This window comes from Poromitra crassiceps (assembly GCF_964638095.1).
Source record: "Poromitra crassiceps genome assembly, chromosome: 1".
Lineage (NCBI taxonomy): Eukaryota > Metazoa > Chordata > Actinopteri > Beryciformes > Melamphaidae > Poromitra > Poromitra crassiceps.
This window is the reverse complement of record NC_139623.1, coordinates 97,500,126-97,525,284: the sequence shown is the minus strand read 5'-3', so window position 1 is coordinate 97,525,284 and position 25,159 is coordinate 97,500,126. Positions and strand designations below refer to the sequence as shown.

Sequence of the window (25,159 nt, the reverse complement as noted above, 5' to 3'; positions counted from 1 at the left end):
ACATCCCGGCTTTTACGGAGATGCGCTGCCAGACAGACGCTCCAGTCTGGACAGCTGTAGACCTGCGAGGCACCACACCCGCACACAAGTGCAAATGCGACATACAACTCAGACTTACGCCTATTGTCTAATTCAAGCCGACTGGCATTCACCTGCCAGTTATCCAGAAACTTTGGGATAGCCTAAATGTTTTTCTGAGTCATTGAAATTTGCCGAATGCGTTCACCTGAAATCATTTGGACTGGGGAAAATAGACACGATGACAAAAATCGCGAGAACTTGAATCGCTATTGTGACGGTTCAGTTTGGCCAACTTTGTGCCCAGGCTAGCCCCTCCAGTCTGTCAGTCACCGCGGGCTCAGCAGCTGCATAGAGGCGGCTGGATGTCGCAGGCGGCGGGTCACTGAGAGACAGCGAGTTTCCCAACCCCACTCTTCAATGTCCCAGCCTGCGGACAGCATGATGCTCATTGGACTTCTGCTCAATGTCTTCTCTCACGGTAAGCAGCGCCTTTCTCATTCACGACTACCTGTTTTTTTTTTATCTTTTCTGTCCCGCACTATAGTTGCGCTTTTTATCATTAATATCTGTTTGTGAGTTTATGAGTGTTTGTGAAGACTGCTATGGTAGAGCTCAGACCTATTTCCCATGATAGGGAAATAACTTCTCCCCCTGTTCAATTAGGCTAGTCTAGTCATGCCCCTTTGATGTTATCTGAGCAACATGAATCATGCCATGGCTTTTCTTGCACTTGTCTGGTTAATAGATCCAAGGAGGACACTGGTCCTCACTTTAAATCGCTGACAATGCCGTAGTTGCAATCCATTCCAGAATTTGTTCCAATAGCCTAACTAAATCATAGACTGCTGCGTGTAACCTGAGGAAAATGTGGCCATTACTGTGAAAAAGTATAAATTGGAAATATGATGGGTGACTGAGACTGATATTTCCTTTGCATTTGCATACATTTTCTGGTTCAGATGCATTATGGAATAAATAATACATTTTGGGGTATAAAAATCCCTCAATATTCAGCAGGTCCACAAAGTCAGTCTCCCACTTGTTAAATTGAATGATATTCTACTTTCATATTAAGCCAATTTGGGTAGCCTATGACATGGTAGAAGTCTGTATTTAGCCTACATTTTACAGAAATTCTGCAGTTAATAGGAGAAAGCTGCCAATACAGTTATGTTAGTAAAAATGCTAATTTGTGGGAACTTTCAGATAAGACTGAGGTCAGTAATTTCTGGAACATCTCTTTGATGATGATCAAATGGACATTAGAAAAAACGCCATTGATTTTATGCTGCTCTTAAAACAGTGATATTTATCAAGGTCAAGTGAATTTGGAATGCTGCCTATTGTCCTGATCCATCCATTGTATCCTCACTCTACTCCTGGTTGTCAGGCAGTGGAGCCTGTTTCATTGTGCAGAGCTACATAAAGTTATATTCCTGTCAAATTACTCGTAATCAGTCATTAAAGTCTATGTGACTGTGACTGAATCACTGTCTCCTGATCTTGAAATGAGGACGTAGTCTTCATGGTGTTTTTCGCTGGATCAGGTTGTGTGTTGTTATGGATCAATTTTTCACACCGACAATATGAACTAGTCTAGTCACCTAAAATACAATGAGTTTCCTGGACTGTGCTGGTCACGGCAGCCTTGGGCCAAACAATATTTGCAAATAATCTATAGACATGTATTTCAGTGTGCTTGCAGTGCCAGGTGGGTGAGGTTCACTGCAACGTCCAGAAAGTGTCAGGTAAGGCTGTCAAGGGTAGTATGATAATATCAGGTAAGGCTGCCCAGAGTAGTATTATAATATTATCAGGTAAGGCTGTCCAGAGTAGTATTATAATATCAGGTAAGGGTGTCCAGAGTAGTATTATAATATCAGGTAAGGCTGTCCAGAGTAGTATGATAATGTCAGGTAAGGCTGTCCAGAGTAGTATTATAATATCAGGTAAGGCTGTCCAGAGTAGTATGATAATGTCAGGTAAGGCTGTCCAGAGTAGTATGATAATATCAGGTAAGGCTGTCCAGAGTAGTATGATAATGTCAGGTAAGGCTGTCCAGAGTAGTATGATAATATCAGGTAAGGCTGTCCAGAGTAGTATTATAATGTCAGGTAAGGCTGTCCAGAGTAGTATTATAATATCAGGTAAGGCTGTCCAGAGTAGTATGATAATGTCAGGTAAGGCTGTCCAGAGTAGTATGATAATATCAGGTAAGGCTGTCCAGAGTAGTATGATAATGTCAGGTAAGGCTGTCCAGAGTAGTATGATAATATCAGGTAAGGCTGTCCAGAGTAGTATTATAATATCAGGTAAGGCTGTCCAGAGTAGTATTATAATATCAGGTAAGGCTGTCCAGAGTAGTATTATAATATCAGGTAAGGCTGTCCAGAGTAGTATGATAATGTCAGGTAAGGCTGTCCACAGTAGTATGATAATGTCAGGTAAGGTTGTCCAGAGTAGTATGATAATGTCAGCCAGGTATGGTTGCCCAGAGTAATGTCAGGTAAGGCTGTCCAGAGTAGTATGATAATGTCAGGTAAGGCTGTCCAGAGTGGTATGATAATGTCAGGTAAGGTTGTCCAGAGTAGTATGATAATGTCAGGTAAGGACGTCCACAGTAGTATGATAATGTCAGGTAAGGCTGTCCACAGTAGTATGATAATGTCAGGTAAGGATGTCCAGACTAGTATGATAATATCAGGTAAGGTTGTCCAGAGTAGTATTATAATATCAGGTAAGGCTGTCCAGAGTAGTATTATAATATCAGGTAAGGCTGTCCAGAGTAGTATGATAATGTCAGGTAAGGGTGTCCAGAGTAGTATGATAATGTCAGGTATGGTTGCCCAGAGTAATGTCAGGTAAGGCTGTCCAGAGTAGTATGATAATGTCAGGTAAGGCTGTCCAGAGTGGTATGATAATGTCAGGTAAGGCTGTCCAGACTAGTATGATAATGTCAGGTAAGGATGTCCACAGTAGTATGATAATGTCAGGTAAGGCTGTTCAGAGTAGTATGATAATGTCAGGTAAGGCTGTCCAGAGTGGTATGATAATGTCAGGTAAGGCTGTCCAGAGTAGTATGATAATGTCAGGTAAGGCTGTCCAGAGTGGTATGATAATGTCAGGTAAGGCTGTCCAGGCTAGTATGATAATGTCAGGTAAGGATGTCCACAGACAGTAGTATGATAATGTCAGGTAAGGCTGTCCAGAGTAGTATGATAATATCAGGTAAGGTTGTCCAGAGTAGTATGATAATGTCAGGTAAGGCTGTCCAGAGTAGTATGATAATGCCAGGTAAGGCTGTCCAGAGTAGTATGATAATGTCAGGTAAGGCTGTCCAGAGTAGTATTATAATATCAGGTAAGGCTGTCCAGAGTGGTATGATAATGTCAGGTAAGGCTGTCCAGAGTAGTATTATAATGTCAGGTAAGGCTGTCCAGAGTGGTATGATAATGTCAGGTAAGGCTGTCCAGGCTAGTATGATAATGTCAGGTAAGGATGTCCACAGTAGTATGATAATGTCAGGTAAGGCTGTCCAGAGTAGTATGATAATGTCAGGTAAGGTTGTCCAGAGTAGTATGATAATGCCAGGTAAGGCTGTCCAGAGTAGTATGATAATGTCAGGTAAGGCTGTCCAGAGTAGTATTATAATATCAGGTAAGGCTGTCCAGAGTAGTATGATAATGTCAGGTAAGACTGTCCAGAGTAGTATGATAATGCCAGGTAAGGCTGTCCAGAGTAGTATGATAATGTCAGGTAAGGCTGTCCAGAGTAGTATTATAATATCAGGTAAGGCTGTCCAGAGTAGTATGATAATGTCAGGTAAGACTGTCCAGAGTAGTATGATAATGCCAGGTAAGGCTGTCCAGAGTAGTATGATAATGTCAGGTAAGGCTGTCCAGAGTAGTATTATAATATCAGGTAAGGCTGTCCAGAGTAGTATGATAATGTCAGGTAAGACTGTCCAGAGTAGTATGATAATGCCAGGTAAGGCTGTCCAGAGTAGTATGATAATGTCAGGTAAGGTTGTCCAGAGTAGTATGATAATGTCAGGTAAGGCTGTCCAGAGTAGTATGATAATGTCAGGTAAGGCTGTCCAGAGTAGTATTATAATATCAGGTAAGGCTGTCCAGAGTAGTATGATAATGTCAGGTAAGACTGTCCAGAGTAGTATGATAATGCCAGGTAAGGCTGTCCAGAGTAGTATGATAATGTCAGGTAAGGCTTTCCAGAGTAGTATGATAATGTCAGGTAAGTCCACAGTAGTATCATAATGTCAGGTAAGGCTGTCCACAGTAGTATGATAATGTCAGGTAAGGCTGTCCAGAGTAGTATGATAATGTCAGGTAAGGCTGTCCAGAGTGGTATGATAATGTCAGGTAAGGCTGCCCAGAGTAGTATGATAATGTCAGGTAAGGCTGTCCACAGTAGTATCATAATGTCAGGTAAGGCTGTCCACAGTAGTATGATAATGTCAGGTATGGTTGCCCAGAGTAATGTCAGGTAAGGCTGTCAAGAGTAGTATGATAATGTCAGGTAAGGCTGTCAGAGTGGTATGATAATGTCAGGTAAGGCTGTCCAGACTAGTATGATAATGTCAGGTAAGGATGTCCACAGTAGTATGATAATGTCAGGTAACACTGTCCAGAGTAGTATGATAATGTCAGGTAAGGTTGTCCAGAGTAGTATGATAATGTCAGGTAAGGCTGTCCAGAGTAGTATGATAATGCCAGGTAAGGCTGTCCAGAGTAGTATGATAATGCCAGGTAAGGCTGTCCAGAGTAGTATTATAATGTCAGGTAAGGCTGTCCAGAGTAGTATGATCATATCAGGTAAGGTTGTCCAGAGTAGTATGATAATGTCAGGCAAGGCTGTCCAGAGTAGTATTATAATGTCAGGTAAGGCTGTCCAAAGTAGTACTATAATATCAGGTAAGGCTGTCCAGAGTAGTATGATGATATCAGGTAAGGTTGTCCAGAGTAGTATGATAATGTCAGATAAGGCTGTCCAGAGTAGTATGATAATGTCAGGTAAGGCTGTCCACAGTAGTATCATAATGTCAGGTAAGGCTGTCCACAGTAGTATGATAATGTCACGTATGGTTGCCCAGAGTAATGTCAGGTAAGGTTGTCCAGAGTAGTATGATAATGTCAGGTAAGGCTGTCCAGAGTAGTATGATAATGTCAGGTAAGGCTGTCCAGAGTGGTATGATAATGTCAGGTAAGGCTGTCCAGACTAGTATGATAATGTCAGGTAAGGATGTCCACAGTAGTATGATAATGTCAGGTAAGGCTGTCCAGAGTAGTATGATAATGCCAGGTAAGGCTGTCCAGAGTAGTATGATAATGTCAGGTAAGGCTGTCCAGAGTAGTATTATAATATCAGGTAAGGATGTCCAGAGTAGTATGATAATGTCAGGTAAGACTGTCCAGAGTAGTATGATAATATCAGGTAAGGCTGTCCAGAGTAGTATGATAATGTCAGGTAAGGCTGTCCAGAGTAGTATTATAATATCAGGTAAGGCTGTCCAGAGTAGTATGATAATATCAGGTAAGGTTGTCCAGAGTAGTATGATAATGTCAGATAAGGCTTTCCAAAGTAGTATGATAATGTCAGGTAAGGCTGTCCACAGTAGTATCATAATGTCAGGTAAGGCTGTCCACAGTAGTATGATAATGTCAGGTATGGTTGCCCAGAGTAATGTCAGGTAAGGCTGTCCACAGTAGTATGATAATGTCAGGTATGGTTGCCCAGAGTAATGTCAGGTAAGGCTGTCCAGAGTAGTATGATAATGTCAGGTAAGGCTGTCCAGAGTGGTATGATAATGTCAGGTAAGGCTGTCCAGACTAGTATGATAATGTCAGGTAAGGATCCACAGTAGTATGATAATGTCAGGTAACACTGTCCAGAGTAGTATGATAATGTCAGGTAAGGTTGTCCAGAGTAGTATGATAATGTCAGGTAAGGCTGTCCAGAGTAGTATGATAATGCCAGGTAAGGCTGTCCAGAGTAGTATGATAATGCCAGGTAAGGCTGTCCAGAGTAGTATTATAATGTCAGGTAAGGCTGTCCAGAGTAGTATGATCATATCAGGTAAGGTTGTCCAGAGTAGTATGATAATGTCAGGTAAGGCTGTCCAGAGTAGTATTATAATGTCAGGTAAGGCTGTCCAAAGTAGTATTATAATATCAGGTAAGGCTGTCCAGAGTAGTATGATCATATCAGGTAAGGTTGTCCAGAGTAGTATGATAATGTCAAATAAGGCTGTCCAGAGTAGTATGATAATGTCAGGTAAGGCTGTCCACAGTAGTATCATAATGTCAGGTAAGGCTGTCCACAGTAGTATGATAATGTCAGGTATGGTTGCCCAGAGTAATGTCAGGTAAGGTTGTCCAGAGTAGTATGATAATGTCAGGTAAGGCTGTCCAGAGTAGTATGATAATGTCAGGTAAGGCTGTCCAGAGTGGTATGATAATGTCAGGTAAGGCTGTCCAGACTAGTATGATAATGTCAGGTAAGGCTGTCCAGAGTAGTATGATCATGTCAGATAAGGCTGTCCAGAGTAGTATGATACTATCAGGTAAGGCTGTCCAGAGTAGTATGATAATGTCAGATAAGGCTGTCCAGAGTAGTGTTGTAAAATAATAAATAGGCTAATTTCATGTGAATGTCAAAGCCTTCACTCTATAGCATCCTATGTGACAAACTCCGCCCATCTGGCACATGTGCAGGAGAAGCAAAGTATTTGCAAATAGCCTACTGTTTCATATAGGGAGCCAAAGTGAACGTCACTTCCTGCCTCTCTCAGCATACCAGCGTCTGAAAATATGAATGGTGGTGAACGGAGAGAGACAAAATTACTTTCAAACAAACTGTTAGAATATAACGAGAGATGTTTGCGAGAGTAGAAAGCCCTTTGATGTAGCGGAGAAAGCCGTCCTTCTTGTTTTGGGTCTGTTGCTAGGCCGAGCGAAACGGTTTACGGCAGCTGTAAACAGTTGCTAGACAGAGTGAAACAGTTTACGGCCGTAGCAACAGACCAAAACAGCTGTCCTTGCTACTTTCTGCTCTCGCGAACATCTCTCGTTATATTCTAACAGTTTGTTTGAAAGTAATTTTGTAATTTTGTGATTATGGCCGAAGTGGCTGCCGCAAACCGTTTAATTTCACTTCCTGATCTGCCCCGGCCCGCAGACAGACTAATCATCAAGACAACACTCGCCGATTCACTCTGCTTTCAAGCGAGACTACTCAGCGTTGGTCTCCTCTACTATTAGAGGTAAGATGTGAGGCATCGATATTAAATTTAGACTGTTTAAAGGGCCCATATTTTGCTAATATAATGTATTATTATTTTATTGTTGGCCTCCAGTAGAGTAACTTATTGCATCATTCATAGTTCAAAAAACTTATTGTTTATCTTGTACTGGCTCTCACTGCCCCCTTCAGTTCACCCTCTGTCTGAAACGCTCTGTTTTAGGTCCTGTCCCTTTAAGAACCCCCACCCTCCGGGAAATACTCCAGGCGGTCAGGAGGAGGAGGCGTAACTGCCTGCGCATGTAACAGAGATCTCCGTGGTAATCTATCAGCGGAGACCTGCTGTGATTGAGTCCTCTCGGTCCTCATGATCGTCAAGTCGCCTTTGAAGCATGAAATGCGATTATAACGACCTAGTTGTGTGGCTTAGCCTTCCCAAATGTTGAGGGTAGTTTTTTAGAATTTAATGCATAGAATTGGGAATGTTACATTCAATTTCATTCAGACTGCCTGGCACTCAATCGCCGCCATTTTCCCCCCGGAGCATCCACAGGAGGAGGGAGGGTGGGAGGAGGGAGGGTGTAGTGACGCACATACAGTAGTGGAGTCACAGCCAGGTTGGAGAGAGCCTGGTGACGCGGGGTTAGGTTGACAAGTCGGCAGTGTACTGGAGCAGTCAGAACAGGGAAGGGAGTGGCAGGGAGGACGGGTGAAGGCTATGGCGCGCGCACACTGTCCGGCCCGGGCTAGGCTTGTCATCATCATGGTAACAAGTCCTACCTTACGTCACTAGAACTATTGCTCTCGCACAAATCGGCACAAATCCATGTCCTCTCGTCTACGAGACTTCATGGGGGGAGGGGGGGTTCATGGGGGTAACATTAAAACACCTTCACCTATTTATTTGAAGCTTAGCCCATGTTAAATATGACTATCCAAGATTGTAACAACATATGATACAAAATTAAGAAATGCATAATATGGCCCCTTTAATAACAATCGAAAATCTTGCTCGTAGCTGCTTTAAATTGACAAAATGTACATGTGTACCCCGTGGCACAATTCAAACGGGATCAAATAGTCACGTCTCTCTCTGTTCACCACCATTCATATTTTTTCAGGCGCTAGTACGCGAGGCAGGAAGTGACGTTCACTTTGGCTCCCTATTCACCTTATGTAGCCACGCCCACTTTACCCAGTTATGTTATGACTTCCTGTTCAAAACACTGTCTGTTTTACCTGCTCACTAGTACTGTACTGTCACAGGAAGTGTAAACACAATAGGAAGTAACTGGCTGACACCTGTGTTGGAACATAAGGTGAATATGTCAATCAGTCATTACTAAATAAGTAGTCTCTCTGGCCAGCCTCCCCTCTCTACCGTGAGAGGAGTCTGGCGGCACAGGGCTCCATAGTGGGATTGCGATGGGTGGCACTTGGCGGCAGTGCCCTTGGAAAATAGTTTCCAACAATCCAACTTTTCAGCATGTAGCAACGAGCTAGCATGTAGGTTTCTGCCGTTAGCTTGCTAGCTAGTTAGCGGAAGCTGCTCTGTTTGACATGGTTGGAGCCAATGACAGAGCTTGTAATAAGCCAGGAGCAGACATCCGGGGAGCAGCTGTAGAGCAGGGGAGGGCTTATCCCAGTAGCCTGTTTCCGTGCAGCCAGACGACTCTCACGGAAGGGAGGGGAGGCTGGCCAGCGAGACTAGTAAATTAGTTACTTCTATCTAGCAAATTAGAAAGAAGGAAAGAGGGTCTCAATGGTGAATTCTGCCACCATACCTGATCGTAAAACAAATGATTGGAGTTAAATGTTTCAAAATGAATTTCATTGACACAAAATATAGTTGAGGTGGAAAATACAGAACTACCTCAATTAATTGTCCAATGTCGGGAATCTTTCATAGAGCTGCCATGTTTTTAATTGTTGATTGCCCAGGTCCAGATTTAGCCTAATCACAGACTAAAGTATCGACCTAATGGAGGCTTTCTGTCCACTGTGTCCAGGCCGAACTCTTGTCTGGAAATAGCCCCTCTACACTCTATTATTCCATGTCTACCCTCATGTTATTGTCTGATGTTATTTTTGAAATGTAATACTCCCCCTGACCTTGTGCACTTAATGGCCTAAACCTCAGCAGGGCACTTCAGAGGTAAACACCAGCCTACCACTGTCTGTCATCAGTAGCACTTCATGGAGGTCAGGGTTAAAAAGTTTAACCAGTCATTTTGAATGTTTGTTTTTTGGCCTAATGTTCCTTCCCAAGGCTGAATCTCATACTAGCTTCCAAGTTAAAACAGAAGGATTGCACCTGTCTGTCTCTTATAAAGCTTTTAAATGTCTTGGCTCTGTCTTACATTACAGATTTTCCTCTGAACAAAAGTGCAGTCTTACATCTACAGACAAATACACTGACTGTTCCAGAGTTTAGGGTAAAGACAGAAGTGACTGATGATTTGTAACAACATGCCTAAGGAAATACAATCAGCAAACTATTTTTTTAAATACATTTAATAAACATAATATAAGGGATTAACATGTAAAACATCTTGTTGCTCTCTATATGCTACGTATATGCATTCTCAGCACTGATTTTACCTCCACTATGACACTGAAATATAATCACTTATTCTTTATTCTAGAATTAACACAGCTGAGCCACATTGTTTCCATTTTAATTCTCCATTAAAAGTGTACTGCATTATTTATTTGGTGTCTGATTTGATCCACCTAATGACTGCTAGATAATAGACATATTGGCATAAGTGTTTGTCACACAAATAATGTATGACATCACTATGAATGTGAGTGTACCTTTGCCAGACAAATCAATGGAAACCTGTCTATTGTTGGGTGGCATTAGCTCTGACCTTGAACCTCCACTGGCGGGCCTTTGTGGATTAGTCCTAATGTCGCAGTGCAGAGGGTAGACTGCAGAGGGCAGACTTGCAACTGGTGGTCAGGCAGGGCTTCATGGGGGCTTCATTTTGGGGGGCTTGCTCGCGCCAGGCAACACGATTGTCATACATTTCTCAGGGTGTAATTCAGACTGTGCAAAGTTACACGGGTCTTATACGGATTGGGATCTACACGCTTGAGCTGTTCCCATTCAGACTTCAACTATTTGAAATACACACTGAAGATTTGGGGTGTGCCTTCACCTCAGCTTCTTTGTCTTTCCCATTGGACCTTCTATTTAGGGGTTCAAGCCCTGAAGGGGCTGAAACCCTATTGTTTTTCTGCCGGTTTATTCTTCTTCTTCTTCTTCTTCTTCTTCTTGTTGTTCATCTGCCTCAACGCAAATTCCCGTGAGTTGGTAAATGGTAGAGACCTGAAATTTGGCCCAATGACAGATATTGTTGGCTGGTAGCTGCTCAAGAAAGATTTTTCGAGTCGGCCTGAAGGTGGCGCTATAATCGACGGTTTTACGTTAAAGGCCATAACTTCCACGCCGTTGGTCCGATTTTCAAACTTTTTTTCCCCAGATGTTCAGGTGAACCTGCTCTACAAGTTTGCCTTAAGGACCCTTAATGTCCGCCTGGAAAGTTTTTGAGATATTTGGAAAAGTTTGGAAAACACATTTTTGACATCTCCTCCTAGACCGTTGGACCGATTTGCACCAAAATCGCCAGGAAGCATCTATGGAGCAAGCTCTACAATTGTGATTTGTGGATTTACTTTAGTTTCGGAGATATTGATATTTAAAGTTGTGAGAGGGCGTGGCCTCACAGCTAAATTGTCATAACTTCATGACCGATTAAGGAATCTTCACGAAACTTGCTGGAGATCTTCGGAGATCATCCCAGACCATGCGTGTCAAATTTTGTGCAATTCGACCAAAAGGGGGCGCCATAAACGCCAGAAATGGGCGTGGCCTAACACAAAAAAGGCTGTAACTCCACACCTGTTTGTCCAATGATCGCGAAACTTGTCAGATATATCAAGGAGGATGTCCTAGTCAGAATCAGAAGCTTTGTCATCTGCGCAAGGCTTGAACCCCGCCCATCGCCGCTTGCGGCTATATTTTTTATCTGTTTCTGCTGAGGCAGTGTCTTTAAAGGGGGACTTACCCCCCAGATATGTAACAAAAGGTGATTTGAAAAAAACTATGGAAAAAAACAAGAAATGACATATACTCTTGTCTATACTATACTCTTTGGCTGTGCTCAGCTCAGGATTTTTTTTCGGAAATTGACGCCATTACAGTTTGCCCACCGCCTCGAAATAATTTATATGAGAGCTGCAATATCTTTATAAATATCAACAACTAGCCAACGCTGGTGGCCTGTATGGAAACAGCGTTGCTCAAAATGGTTGAAAGTTATATCAATTTGGTAATTCAGTGGCGAACTAGAAATTGAATTATTTTTCTGCATGTAGGCCTATGTGTATGTGGCGTCTGTATCTATCGTTAAAAGAGACTAGTGACGTGAGAGCACAGCACAGTGAGGACAAATGCCCCGCTCTCACGCTCATGTAATCACAATGATTTCTCCACGTCATTCCCTCGTCCAACTTGCGATATACCGTGCCATGAAATCCGTTTTTAATTTTCGTTTGGGGGCTTTCCGTGATTCTTGTTAAAAGTTACTGCAGCGCAGGGCAGTGTACAGTATGTGACAGTCAGACCTCCATGCTCCGCCCCACCTCATGAGGACTTCCCCGGAAAAGTCACCAGGCATGCTGCGCTTTGTGCGCTGCTGGTTTTGTGTGATTCTGGCATCGTCTGACGTAAATAGATCAATCAAATGTTTTCCAGTTATTCCTAGGCTGCAAACTTGTTTTATCATGCAAATCGGAGTGTTTTCTGACGAGAATAAAGTAACGTTAACGCTACGTTATGTCAGACTGTTCTCACCCCATGCCCAAGCCCGCCTCGGCCATGAGAGCTGAGGCGGGCTGCTGCTGCTGCTGCGCGCGGCCCAGAGCTTGGGGCTCGTGCATGAGCATACGACTCTCTCCCGCCTGACTGGCCGGGAGAGAGTGCTTCCAACTCGGACTGATAATATAAACAACATCATCTGAGCTTATCCAGGTAAGATATTAATAAAGTAATGAAACATTCAGCGGGAAACTAACTATAATTAAGACATGTGCCAACTTTGACGACGTTTGGTTCAGTATTTTAACTCATTGAGTGCCAGCCACTTTTGGAGAACGGACGCTCCCAGTGCCAGAGTTTCAGAGCTTTTTTCAGTGATTTCTCGAGGCCCACAGAATATTGTGTGATATTACTATGTAAACACTGAACATGCAAAAAGAATGATGAGACTCTCTTCTATCATCAGCAAAAACAGGTTTATTGATATAATTTTCCGTTCTTTAGTTATCAGCCGGAGAAGATAGCTTGATTTAACCAAAAACAGCCGTTTTTTTCTAGAAGCTGAGATAATGAGCCTTTTGTGAAATTAAACATTTCAAGCACATCACTGACTAGCTAATATTTTCTGATGTAGTCACACCTCAAAAATAATTTCCTTCAATAAAACAGTGAAGGCCAGGGAATTTTGTTTGGCAGAATAATATTTTTTAGCTGCAACCAGCAGCGCTGGCCCCTGTGTGCGCTGCTGGTTGCAGCTTCTTGCTGGTCTTGATTTGCTGCTGGTGGGCATCGGATATTCTGGCTTGCGTTTGCCAATCCTGTCCTGCTGTCTGGGTCTGTCTGGGTCAGTGTTGTGTGCTGCTCTGCGTGCCCCCCCCCCCCCCCCCCTCAACTGCAAACCCCTCCTCCGTGGGAGTGTCTGGTGGCTTTCTGCTGCGTTTGCTGTGCACAGTGAAGGGTGCGCTACATCCAGCTTTTTTACAGCGTTCCAAGTGTTCCAAGTGTTTGTCACCGGCTCCCATGCTTCCAGTTGAGAATAATAACAACTCCACGGCTGATCATGCGGATGGGCTGTCGCAGCGGACACGGAGGGGCTCAATTGTGGCAGCAGATTGGCTGCTGCAGGCACAGCTAACGTTATGCTTCATGCATATCGATGCATACGGATGCGATGCGATTTCCGTTTCCCCAACGACTTCTTCTCTGTTTTTGCCTCAACTTTCTCTAATCTGGAGAGCACTGTCGCCACCTAATGTCTGTAAAATAGGTTATACACATCCAACAGCTACAATATTTGTACAGGAGATAAAGGAGGCTTTGATCCACGTCCCACCGTCAAAAAACGTATTTGACGTCGATCGACGTCCTTGGCACTCTACGTCACTATTTACTTTGACGTCGATCGACGTCCTTGGCACTCAATGAGTTAAGAGCAAACAGGTTTTTTTAACTTCCTGAAAAGTTGCTGTTTTGGAGATTCGAGGTCCTGGAACGACAGCGACGATATATGGAATTCTGGACAAAATCATATCTAGGCTACATAATTTTTTTTTTTTTTTTTATCAGATTTGCATCTGAGAGACCAAATCTCATCATAGGGCTCCTTAGTATGAAAAAGGTTGGGAATGATTTACGGCAACACAATGCTATGTCCTTCCTTTTATGATAATAGTGGCATTTATTGATAGTATTGTGTTACATAGGAGTTGGTAGGAAAATAACAGGCGATTGTAATCAATTAACAGGTGATTAACAGGTCAAGTGACATCATGGGAATAGGCTTGGAGTTGTGAGGAGCCGAAAGGGTACAGGGGGAGTAGGGGAGTAACTATCTTGAAATCCCATAGTCTTTGGTTCATCGTGACGTCACAACGTATCAAATCTCCCATTCATTTGAGGGCAAAAAAAAAGCAGTGTTCCACCCATAGAGGGCGCTTATGCCAGGTATGCTGCTGAAAAATGATACAAATGGTAGAATGGCAACAGTTTGCTCTCAAATGTGGAAAGTTTGACCAGCATTCTTCACACATCACCCCCAAAGTCATATATATTGGTTAAAAGCTGAAAAAAAGTGTTTTGGGGGTTAGTTACACTTTAAATACTGTGTCTGGAGTTGAGATTTTAGGACAAGCGGGCACAAAGATTGAATTAACAACATGCCCATGGAACATTAATCAGATACAAATATACTTTTTAAAACATTAAATTATTTAGGATATACCACTTTTTTGACTATAAAAAATGACTGAAATAATCTCCCTATGCTCCCTATAAAAAACACGTCTCTTAATGACAGCTGCTTTTCTACTCAACTCACTGACAAGCCAGTCTGCAAAGGCATGGCTCATTGCATTGAAAATGAACAGAAACAGTTATTATAGTAACATCTGCATCACATACCAATTGAATGTTCATTGTAATTTCCTATCTCTATGTGCTCTGCACCCTGATGGTCACATGTTTCCAGGGGCGTAGTGGAATGTAAATGCAGGTAAACTCAGTTTACCCACCTCTTTGTAATGAGGCAAAGCATTAACTCACCTATCTTCAGATCAACTTGATCAAACATTGAGGGGAAACAAGGTGGGTAAACTACTCACCTTGGCTAGTTTACCCACCTCTGTGTTTACCACTACACCCTGCATGTTTCATGGCACCAGTGATGTTTGGAGAACTCACAGCATGATGGGATGTGTCCTTGATCGGACGTCTTTGTGTGTCAGTGGCCAAGATATGCTTTGGTTCATTGCCATTAAACACTGCACCAGGCAGCGGGAGACAGGCCTGAAATAGTCCCTCAGCATCTGCGGACACCTTGCCTGGCTGACGCAGCACCTGACGCAAGGCTGCAGGTTACCTGGAGTAACAGGAGGGATGTTGGCTGTGGCTCTGCAGATCAGTGCCACAGCTCACTATCCATGAGCAAGTGCTGGATGCACTGGGCATCTGTTCAACTCCCAACATTGAAATTATTTCGTGGCATCCTCCATTAGGTAGTGCCATCTCTTTTGATGATCCTTCAAAAACCCAAGCACATAAATGGCAAGATTCATCTTGTTTGCTGAGAGTTGTCAAATTGCTTTAAATACCATTCCAATTAGGCCATTCATAGACCAATCAACAGCTCTGCACAGTTTAATTCATTTCCTTCAAGCTTTTGTGACTCAAATCCTATTTGATGTCTTTGGCATTTATTAGTATGCAAATCTCAGGAAACTGATTGAGTCACAATCATACACACCTTGATTTACTGATTTACATCAAGTGTTTTTTGCAGGAGGCTGTATCCCTGTGTGTAACTCCAGGGATGGAATCGGTAATTGATATGAAAATTGACTTGAAGAGGACATGAGACATTTGCTCATATGACTCTAGTTCATTTGTATTTCACCTCAGACAAGCTTCCACATCTGAAATGTACCTGGATTTGCTAGAAAACTGACAACATTTCACCTTTTCGCCAATTAGGGTGCTGCTAGATGATGTCACTAGGTTGACAGTACAGTATACTACAGTACAGTACAGTACAGTACAGTACAGTACAGTACAGTACAGTACAGTGCAGTACAGTACAGTACATTACAGTGCAGTACAGTACAGTATAGTACAGTAGTGGAGTACAGGCTAGTTAAGTAGTAAGGATTTTGATTGAAGTCTAACATCATATGCTGTTGTGTTTCTCACTGGGATTGTGGTTGTTTTCGATTCATCAAACCATTCAAAATCCTTACTACTGTACTGTACTCTCAACCTAGTGACATCATCTAGCAGCGCCCTAGTAGAAAAGGTGAAATATTATTCATCTTTCTAACAAACCTAGGTACATTTCAGACTTGAAAGCTTGTCTGAGGTGAAATACAAATGAACTAGAGTCATATGTTTGATGTCCTATTTGCCCACCCAACACAGTTTTGGTTGATCAGAGCCAGATACACTTATTTTCAGTTTTTTCTTTTTACACCTACAGCTTTGTGGAAATGGTGATTAGGGGGGCTCCTATCTCGGCTAATGTTGAAAGATTAAAAGAAGTTGGTGGTTTTTGTGAATGTAGGGTACAGTAGCCTATTGCTAGTTAGGGAGAGAGGCAAGAAATTGAGTTGGTGTTCTTTGATGAGAAGTTTCCAGAGAGGATGTATTCGGATTGTCCTAGTTACTGAGTGAGGCTGTGTGTGCTTTCTCCACAGTATGTTGTGATGCTGTTTAGAAAGGACCTACTTGTGGATGTGATGTGGAAAGGATGCGTGTGGAGCACTGACTGTATTTTTTTGTAGATAATTTGGTAGGTAATTTAAACTTATTTATTTATGTTTTTATTTATTTGAGGGACAATGCAGATTAATGAACATTACTGTAAATGTGCCAGTGTTAGCCAGATGGTTAATTTTCAACTGCTGTCCTTTGGAAGAATTGCCAGTGCCTCACACACACACACACACACACACACACACACACACACACACACACACACACACACACACACACACACACACACACACACACACACACACACACACACACACACACACACACACACACACACACACACAGGAGTAATTACGGTAACCCTAACATACTGTACATGTCTTTGATGGTGGGGGGAAACCGGAGCACCCAGAGAAAACCCACACGGACACGGGGAGAACATAAAACTCCACACAGAGAGGACCTGCATGGGCCCAACCAGGGTTTTGAACACAGGACTTTCTTGCTGTAAGGCAGCAGCAGTACTGCTGAGCCACCGTGGTGATCAAAGAGAGTTTACATCATGAAGGAAATACAGCAGGTATAGTAGAGCCACTCTTATCTTCGCAGCTTGAAGATGAGAGCAGACAAGAGAGGTCCTACACTGATGCAATGAGTTTATGAGATATTGATGATGAGAGAGCGGGTGAAAAAGTTAAATTATCGAGAGGATCGGTGTAGCTTTCTGGATGAAACAAGATTTGTGAGTAATATTATCTGAGAGAGGAAGGAGAGAGCACAGGGGTCACAACAGCACCCAGAGAAATGAAGAAAAATCCATGTGCAATAACAATGGTTATGGCAAGGCCCAAGGGGATCCAAACTCATTCATCTGCTGTATTGGTCCTTTGCTGAGATCATATTTGCTAGTCCTTTTGTACTGAGTCATGACTGCCTTAGGTTTCTGTGTATCTGAAATAGCTTCAAACACCTTGAAAACCCACAAAACTCATCACATTGGATGAAAATAGCATACTAGGCAGTGAGTTTTTTTTGCAGGGGGTTTCTATCTGGAGGAAACCCCAGGGGAGCACATGCAAACTCCACACAGAAAGGCCTTTTTTGACCGCCCCAGTGGGGCCATGGGCACTGAGGACATGGGAATGGGAACATACCCTCAGTGCCCACAGCGTCCCAGGCAGGAATCGAACCCACAACCTTCTTGCTGTGAGGCGACAGCGCTACCACTGCACCACCATGCTCCCTCATGCCACTTAGCCTATTTAATGGAGGAAATGTGGAATCTTTATCAGTGGTTGAATTATGGTGCGTAGCACCCACTCTTCAGATTATCCTTTATTTTCATTAGAATTCATATTTTACTAGTAAAAAAACATATTTTCATCTCATCCTATCGCTGTAACAACTACTCAACTGAGCCTGCCTAGGGGCGATTGTTCCAAAATGTCTCTCTCTAACAAAGGAAATATGGCTAACAATATGGAAACATGAGGAAATGATCAGATCAAGGGCCCAATCAGGCCTTATCAACCAGCTCCAGCTGTTTTCAGAGGAAACACCTCCGCAGTAGCCCAAAACACAAGGGAAGAAGAAGAACCGCGCCGGGTCTGGAGTGTGGGATGGACACGTGCTCTTTGGATGTAGACAAGGCCTGATAAATCTTTGTAAATGTACATTAAGATGCGGTCAAAACCAATAGTTCTCATGTATCTTTGCCAGGTCATCTTTGGAATAAGTGCCTTTACATTTTGGTTTAGCTTGGAACTATTGGTTTTTGACTGAATCAAAATTTACAAAGGTGTTTTTTTTTGTTAGTTCAAGAAGGGGCCAGGTGGAGCCTGAAAAGGTCTGTTTTTAGTCTTTGCTGAAAGATTGGCAGTGATGCGGCCGTCCTGACCAAAGGGGGGAGCTCATTCCACCATTGCGGTGCCAGGGACGAGAAGAGTCGCGATCGGGATGAGCGACTCTTCTCGTCTCTAACCCTGCACTGGTGGAGGAGTGGAGGGAGCGGTGAGAGGTTTGGAGCCTGACCATAGATTGTAGGTACAGAGGAGCTTGAATTTGATGCATGCCGAGATGGGAATAGAAGCCAGTGAAGGTCCCGGAAGAGGGGAGTGACATGAGAGAATTTGGGTTGGTGGAATACCAGACGGGCTGCATCGTTCTGAATGAGATGAAGCGGTCGGATGTCAGAGGCAGGTAGGCCGGCCAGAAGCACGTTGCAGTAGTCCAGGCAGGAGATGATAAGTGACTGGACCAGGAGTTGCATCGCTTCCCTCATGAGAAAGGGACGGATTTTGCGGCTGTTGTAGAGGGAGAACCTACAGGAGCGTGCTGTCGCAGCAATGTTGGCCGAGCAAGACAGCTGGTTGTCAAGGATCACCCCAAGGTTCTTAGCTGTTTGGAAGGGAAGCACAGTGGTCAATGGAGTCAATGAGAGAAGAGAGACAGGTCTGTAGTTCTGAATAGCAGTAGGGTCAAGGGAGGGTTTCTTAAGCAGAGGCTTGACTCTAGCAGTCTTTAGAGCAGGCGGAACAAGACCTGAGGACAGAGAGGAGTTGATGAGAGTAGTGAGGAAGGGAGATATGTCAGGTGAGATGGTTTGTAGGAGAGAGGAAGGGATAGGATCGAGGGGACAGCAAGTGGCTCGGTTAGAGCTTATGAGTTTAAGTACTTCACTGGGAGAGAGGGGAGAGAAGGAAGTTTTATTTTATTTTATTTTATTTTATTTTATTTTATTTTATTTTATTTTATTTTATTTTATTTTATTTTATTTTATTTTATTTTATTTGACGGTTACAAGTTGAAATACAATGTACTAAACAAAGTACAGACACGGATCTCAAAGAATAACATCAAGGATAAAGCACAATAAAGTCAAGACTTATTTCCATTGTGGTCCTTCCTTGGTCTAAAACAGGTATATATAAAAACAACAACATATAAACATGGAATAATTAACAGATACATTCATACAGTATGAATTATGCAATGAGAGATGAGAAACAAACACATCAAAATACACAGAAGAAGCTGTACATCAGTAGCCTGGTAAACCGCCCGTCACGTGAACTCACATTTCATTTGGTTCTCCGTGACGGTCTGGACCCGCACATGCAGTTAAGATGATTGGTCGAGCCATCCCGGGCCGACGAATCAGCGGCAGCCGTAGGCGGGCTCAGGCGGTGGGTACATGGTATTTGTAGTTCTTTTCACTCGTCAAAATGGCTGCCGCCGCGGAAGTGACAGGCAGTCTGAATGAAATTGAATGTAACGTTCCCAATTCTATGTATTAAATTCAAAAAAACGGCCCTCAACATTTGGGAAGGCTAAGCCACACAACTAGTTCGTTATAATCTAACTAAATGCTTCGAAGGTGACTTTACGACCGTGAGGACTCAATCAATGAATACCACGGAGATCATCCACAGGCACCTTCGGCGATCTGATTGGTTGAAGTTAACACCCACCAGCGGTGATAGACAGATGGGTCATCCAATCACCTGCCAAGTAGCTTGGAAAAAGTGCCCGCCTCCGTCAGCGGGTCTGGTTACTTCATTCCCAGATCGACTGGTTTAGTGAAACCTATGTGGAGCTATACCGTCCATCTGGCAGTGTCAGGTTAGTACATCAGAGCTTAGGCATGGACTTGTTCAAGAAGCCACAATTTGACCTTCTTCTTGAAAACACCTTGGCTGCTTGTACACTTTAAGTGGAGGGGCATGTTCCAATTTTTAGCCCCGATAAATTTAAAAGAGCACTTACCTAAGTTTGTTTTAAAGCCAGGTAGACGTAAGTCAGCAGTACTGGCTCTAGTGTTGTGGGAGTGTGTGGCCCCTATCTTTGCATCGGCGTAGAAACTACACCGAGCGCCTGGCGCAGCGTTGATCAGTGGGCGTGGACCAGCGCACTTGATATCTTGGTGTTGGCGCTACACGCAACCTAAAGCATTACAACTATGCCTTTTAAAGCCCCATTCAGTAAGTTTTCCACTGCGCCCTCTGCGTGCATTAGTATCGATAACGATATCGCCGTTCAAAGTCAACAAAACACAGCGCCAGAAGCTCTATGTACATGTTGTGACATCGGGTACTCACCACGTGATGAAATAATAATCCATAGTTCCGTGAAACATCATTTTCGTAGCAAATCCAAATCGAGTTACTTCCTCGTTTTCATGAACACATCGCTTCCGCTGTACAGCGCATGCGCGCATGCTTTTCTTTTTTTCTTTTTTCTTGCTACGGGACGTGACAGACAAACTGCTTAGTCCCAGTGCTGGCCAATGGAGGGCGGTGTGGGATAAATAAAGACGAGGGTCTCCCTATTAAAAGTCAATCTACCATGTCCTGTGACTAAAAATCAGTTATATTACAGTAAAAAATGTCAAAAATCTTACTGATTGGGGCTTTAAGCGTAGAATTATGCACCGTCTGCTCATTGGATAAGTGCAATAAACGAATCACACGCTTGCCTTTTAAGCTCCAATTCCAGTGGTCCAGTAAAACCAGACAAAGCCAAGCGCTCTGCTCCCCCCCCCCCCCCCCTCCCTTCATCCCATCTGTCTGTCTCCATATATAGGCTATTATTCCATATTATTATGCTTCTCAAACCAATCTAACTGCAGTTTAAATACTGCAAGCATGTAAATACGCTACACTATAGCAAGATCAAAGTGAAAAGAATGTTCTAATCAGTTAGAAAAATATAGCCTATCCCTATATGATGAGATTAATTAGATTGGTGAAAGTTTGTCCAGAAAGATATCGTTTTCTCTCCCCTGCTGCAGGTAGGATGATGCACATAAATATAGCCTACATTATGTAAAGTCATTGCATAAATGTGTTTTTATTGTAAAACTAAAATGTGAAGTAGAGCCAATTTATTGGAGCGAACATCACAGTAGGACATGACAGTAGAAGCGCGTTACGCTGTCACTTATCTAAATCACGTTAAATCGACAAGGGATGTATATAGGCCCAGGATGACATAAGTTTCACATAGGGTGGTGTTTTCATTTCAATGTTTTATTTGGTCCAATATTGAAATGTTCTACAATTGCAGGTTGTGTTACCATTACACATTATTTAGATTTACCTTTATATCTATTTCGGCTCATTTGGTTGCTATTTAGTAGTGAAATGGAGTAGCACATTGCATGCTGGGACATTACACAGGCAGTGAACTTGCAACTTCTTTTTCCTATGGGACGTGTGTTGTGTCTGTCTGAGCGAGGGAGTCAGAGAGAGACAGAGAAGGGTGACAGAGAAGAGGCAGAAGAGTGCTCCTCGCAACTGGCGCACTGAATAGGCCTGGTTTCAGAGAGAGACAGAGGGTGACAGGGGAGAGGCAGAGGAGCGCCCCGCTCAACTGGCGCACTGAATAGGCCTGGTTTTCAAAAGCGCAAAGCGTTAAATTTACGCCAGGTGCGAAGATATCATTAGGCCGGCATTTAAGGCCGACACGCCCATTCTCGCCCATTCAGGGAGTGCGCCACGCCCATTCAGCGTCAAGCGCATTTACCAGCCTAAAGCCATGTTGATATCTTCCCGAGACAGGCGCAAGGCACGTTTTTTAGCGCCGAAGGCCCGTTTTAGCGCAGAAGGCCTGTGGGAGAATAGGGGCCTGTATCTCCACTCCTCTGAAAGTGATTGCTAAGATAATCAGGGGCTCTGTTGTTATAGATGTTATGGACAATGTTAAGTTGGAGCTGGACATATCTAGCATCCACGGGGAGCCTGCCCAGCTTCTGGAAGAGTTCTTTTCCCACATGGTCTCTAGGGGCTAGGCCTAGAGTTAGCCTTACTAATTGGTTCTGGGAAACCGGCAGTTTCTCCTTCAAAACCTTGGTCAGACCTCTGTACCAAGAAGAGATGGCATAATCAAAGCAAGAAGAAACCAGAGAGTTGGCTAACAGAAAAAGGCTGGCCTGGTCCAGAAAGGGGGCTTTTCTGGCCAGAAACTTAGTTCGGCCAATCACTTTGGTAATTGTTTTTAGGGCCATGGTATCGCCTCCTAAGCTACTGTCTAGGTGGCAGCCTAAATAGCTGACTGAGGCTTTTGCTGCAAATGACTGGCCCTCAAGGACAATAGTAGACGAGACCAATTTGTATAACCTGGGTTTTGAACCAAAAATAATATATTCAGTTTTGGCCATATGAAGGGAAAGTTTGTTATCAGTAAGCCAGGATTTTATTTTCTTAAATTCCTCACACAGAGTAGCTTGAAGTCTCTCCATGTCCTTGTCAGAGGACAGGATGGCAGAATCGTCGGCATACAGAAACATGTTGACATTGCAGGCAGTTTGTAGGTCGTTAATGTAAATTTTAAAATAATAAAGGGCCTAAGACACTCCCCTGCGGGACCCCACAGGTCACAGGCAAGGCAGTGGATATTTGACCATGAAAGACTATTTTTTTTTATCTCTACCTGAAAGGTAGGAGATGAACCATCTCAGACAAGGGGGGCTAATGCCTAAAGCAGACAGTAAGACAGTAAATCCGGGGACAGGGGGCAGAGAAGCAAGATTGGAGTTGGGAGTGTAATTGATGGTCAGTGTTGGGGGTAATATATTACTTTTAGCAGTAACTCAGTAATATAACTTATTACTTATAGGATTTCAGTAATATTATACCAGTTACTTTGTCAAGTAACTCAAGTTACGAATTTAGTTTTTTGATAAAAAAAAAAATCAAAGCACATATTTAAAAAAGATACAATCATTTCCTAATCAAATTGTGTGTTTTAACTGTTTTTATGCAACTACTATAGATGACAATAACAAAGGAAAAGGATAACATTTTAGAATTTTGGACGGATTACACTGACTCGAAGACGGTTGAAATTATTTTTTGGGATGGCCCCGGGGCGGCGATGTCATTCTGCTACTGCAGTTATTTTGGTTTAAGTAATGCAAAAGTAGTGTTATAAGTAATGAGTTACTCTACACAGACAGTAATATTGTAAAGTAACGTATTACTTCCAAATGAAAGTAACTAGTAATATGTAGTATATTACATTTTGAAAGTAACTTGCCCAACACTGTTGATGGTACCTGGAGGATGGAAGGAAGAGCTGATGTCATCCACCTTAGTAAACAAGGTTACAAAATCATCAGCAGAGAGGGAGGAGGGAGGGGGGGGGGGAGGGTGGAGGAGGGTGGAGAAGGTGGAAAACAGTTTACTGGGGTTGGACACAGAGGACTGGATTTGCCATGCATTGGCCTTCTGACTCCCAGGAGTCCAAGAGTTTGAGTCATGAAAACAAAAAACAAAAAGACATTTAGGCAGCAAATCTTCAGCAGCAGTCGTCCATGTTGGGTATTGGAGGCCTTCAGCAGCGTGTTATTATGGAACCCACCGTGGTTCCGCCCACCGTGGTTCCGGCAAAACGCACTGTGCCCGCCTACGCAGCAGTCAAGCGCTGGGATTGGCCAGACGTCCATGCTCATGTGAGCCAATGGGAGGAGGCTCCAGCTGCGCTTCCTTGACAAGTTGACACTGATGTCCTCAGCCTGCATGAAAAACTCTGTGGTGCACTGCCAACATGGTTTCAAATGAATGAATCAATGTTTTAACAAATTCAAATCAAAGCTTCTTAGCAAAACTAACACATTTATATTGTTCTTAGTAGAACTTTTTTTTTCATCTCTTCTTAATATGATATTTAAGGCAATATATATTTCTCCTCAGAAATTCTGACTCCATGCCCCATGAGAAAAATGTGCCGTTTGCCTGCATCAACCCCAAGAGTAATATCTCTGGGTTTCCCGTTTCCAAGGTCTGCTTTGAATAGTAGCCTATATATAAAAAAAAAAAACGTAGTAGTCTATTATTTTAATATTGATATTATGTTTATATTCACCTGATCCCAACAGTTGCATGTTTATATTTATACACCAAACTTTTCAGTTTTATTCCTAACTAGCCTATATTCTGTGGAGGGGGGGTGATTTGATGTAGGGTAGGCTATTCGTTTGTTCAAAATGAGTTTTCTCTCTGTGCCAGAAATCTCACTAGACTTTCCAGTTTTATTCCCATCTATATTCAGAATGTTTTTTTCAGAGGCCCTGGTTTGTTATATAGGCTGGTTAACTGGTTTGTTATATTTCAATGTCCGCTGTCAAGAGCAATTCAGTTGGTTAATGAAATCACTGGGCTGGGCCTGGGCACAGTGTTTGTGGTGTGGAAGATTCGAGCTGTCAAGAGGCAAGAGCTGTCAAAGGGGAACAAAAGACCCGCTCCTGGCCAATCCCGGCGCTTGACTGCTGCATAGGCGGGAACAGGGCATGGTTTTGCCGCATCCGCAGTGGGTTCCATAATAACGCTTCAGCAGCAGTCGTCCATGTTGGGTAGTGGAGGCCTTCAGCAGCAGTCATCCATGTTGGGTAGTGGAGGCCTTTTCTACTATCCAGTGTTGCTTTTGCTCACTCCTGGCTGCTCCCTGGCTGCTCTCACTTCCTCAAGCCTGCAAATCCATTCTGTCCCTCTCCAAAAACACACACCACGACTCTGCTCTCACACAAACGTCTCCTCTCTCTCTCTCTCTCACACACACACACACACACACACACACACACACACACACACACACACACACACACACACACACACACACACACACACATACACACACACACACACACACACCACGACTGCGCTCTCACACATGGTCGCACACACGGTCTCCTCTCAAATCAAATTATTGCCCAACAATCTGGCGGCTCTGCTCCCCGTCCCCGACCAACGAGCATTTGAAAGGAAAGAAGAGGAATGTGCCTAACCGTTGATAAGTGGTGTGTGGGTGCCGTTTATGGCCTTCATCAGCCTAACACCTTCATCAGCGTTGCCTCAC

At 43.2% G+C, this 25,159-nt stretch overlaps 1 protein-coding gene across 1 annotated transcript in view; it reads left to right on the top strand.

Moving 5' to 3' along the window:
- Window positions 1-459: 459 nt before the first annotated feature.
- The window catches only part of gfra3 (GDNF family receptor alpha 3), a gene marked incomplete at both ends in the record, with an annotated part of 65,276 nt that continues 40,576 nt past the window's right edge, over window positions 460-25,159 (top strand). Inside the window, one exon of the mRNA XM_083631961.1 lies at window positions 460-499. Within this exon, the coding sequence (XP_083488087.1) occupies window positions 460-499 (40 nt within the window). The remainder of the gene's footprint in view (window positions 500-25,159) is intronic.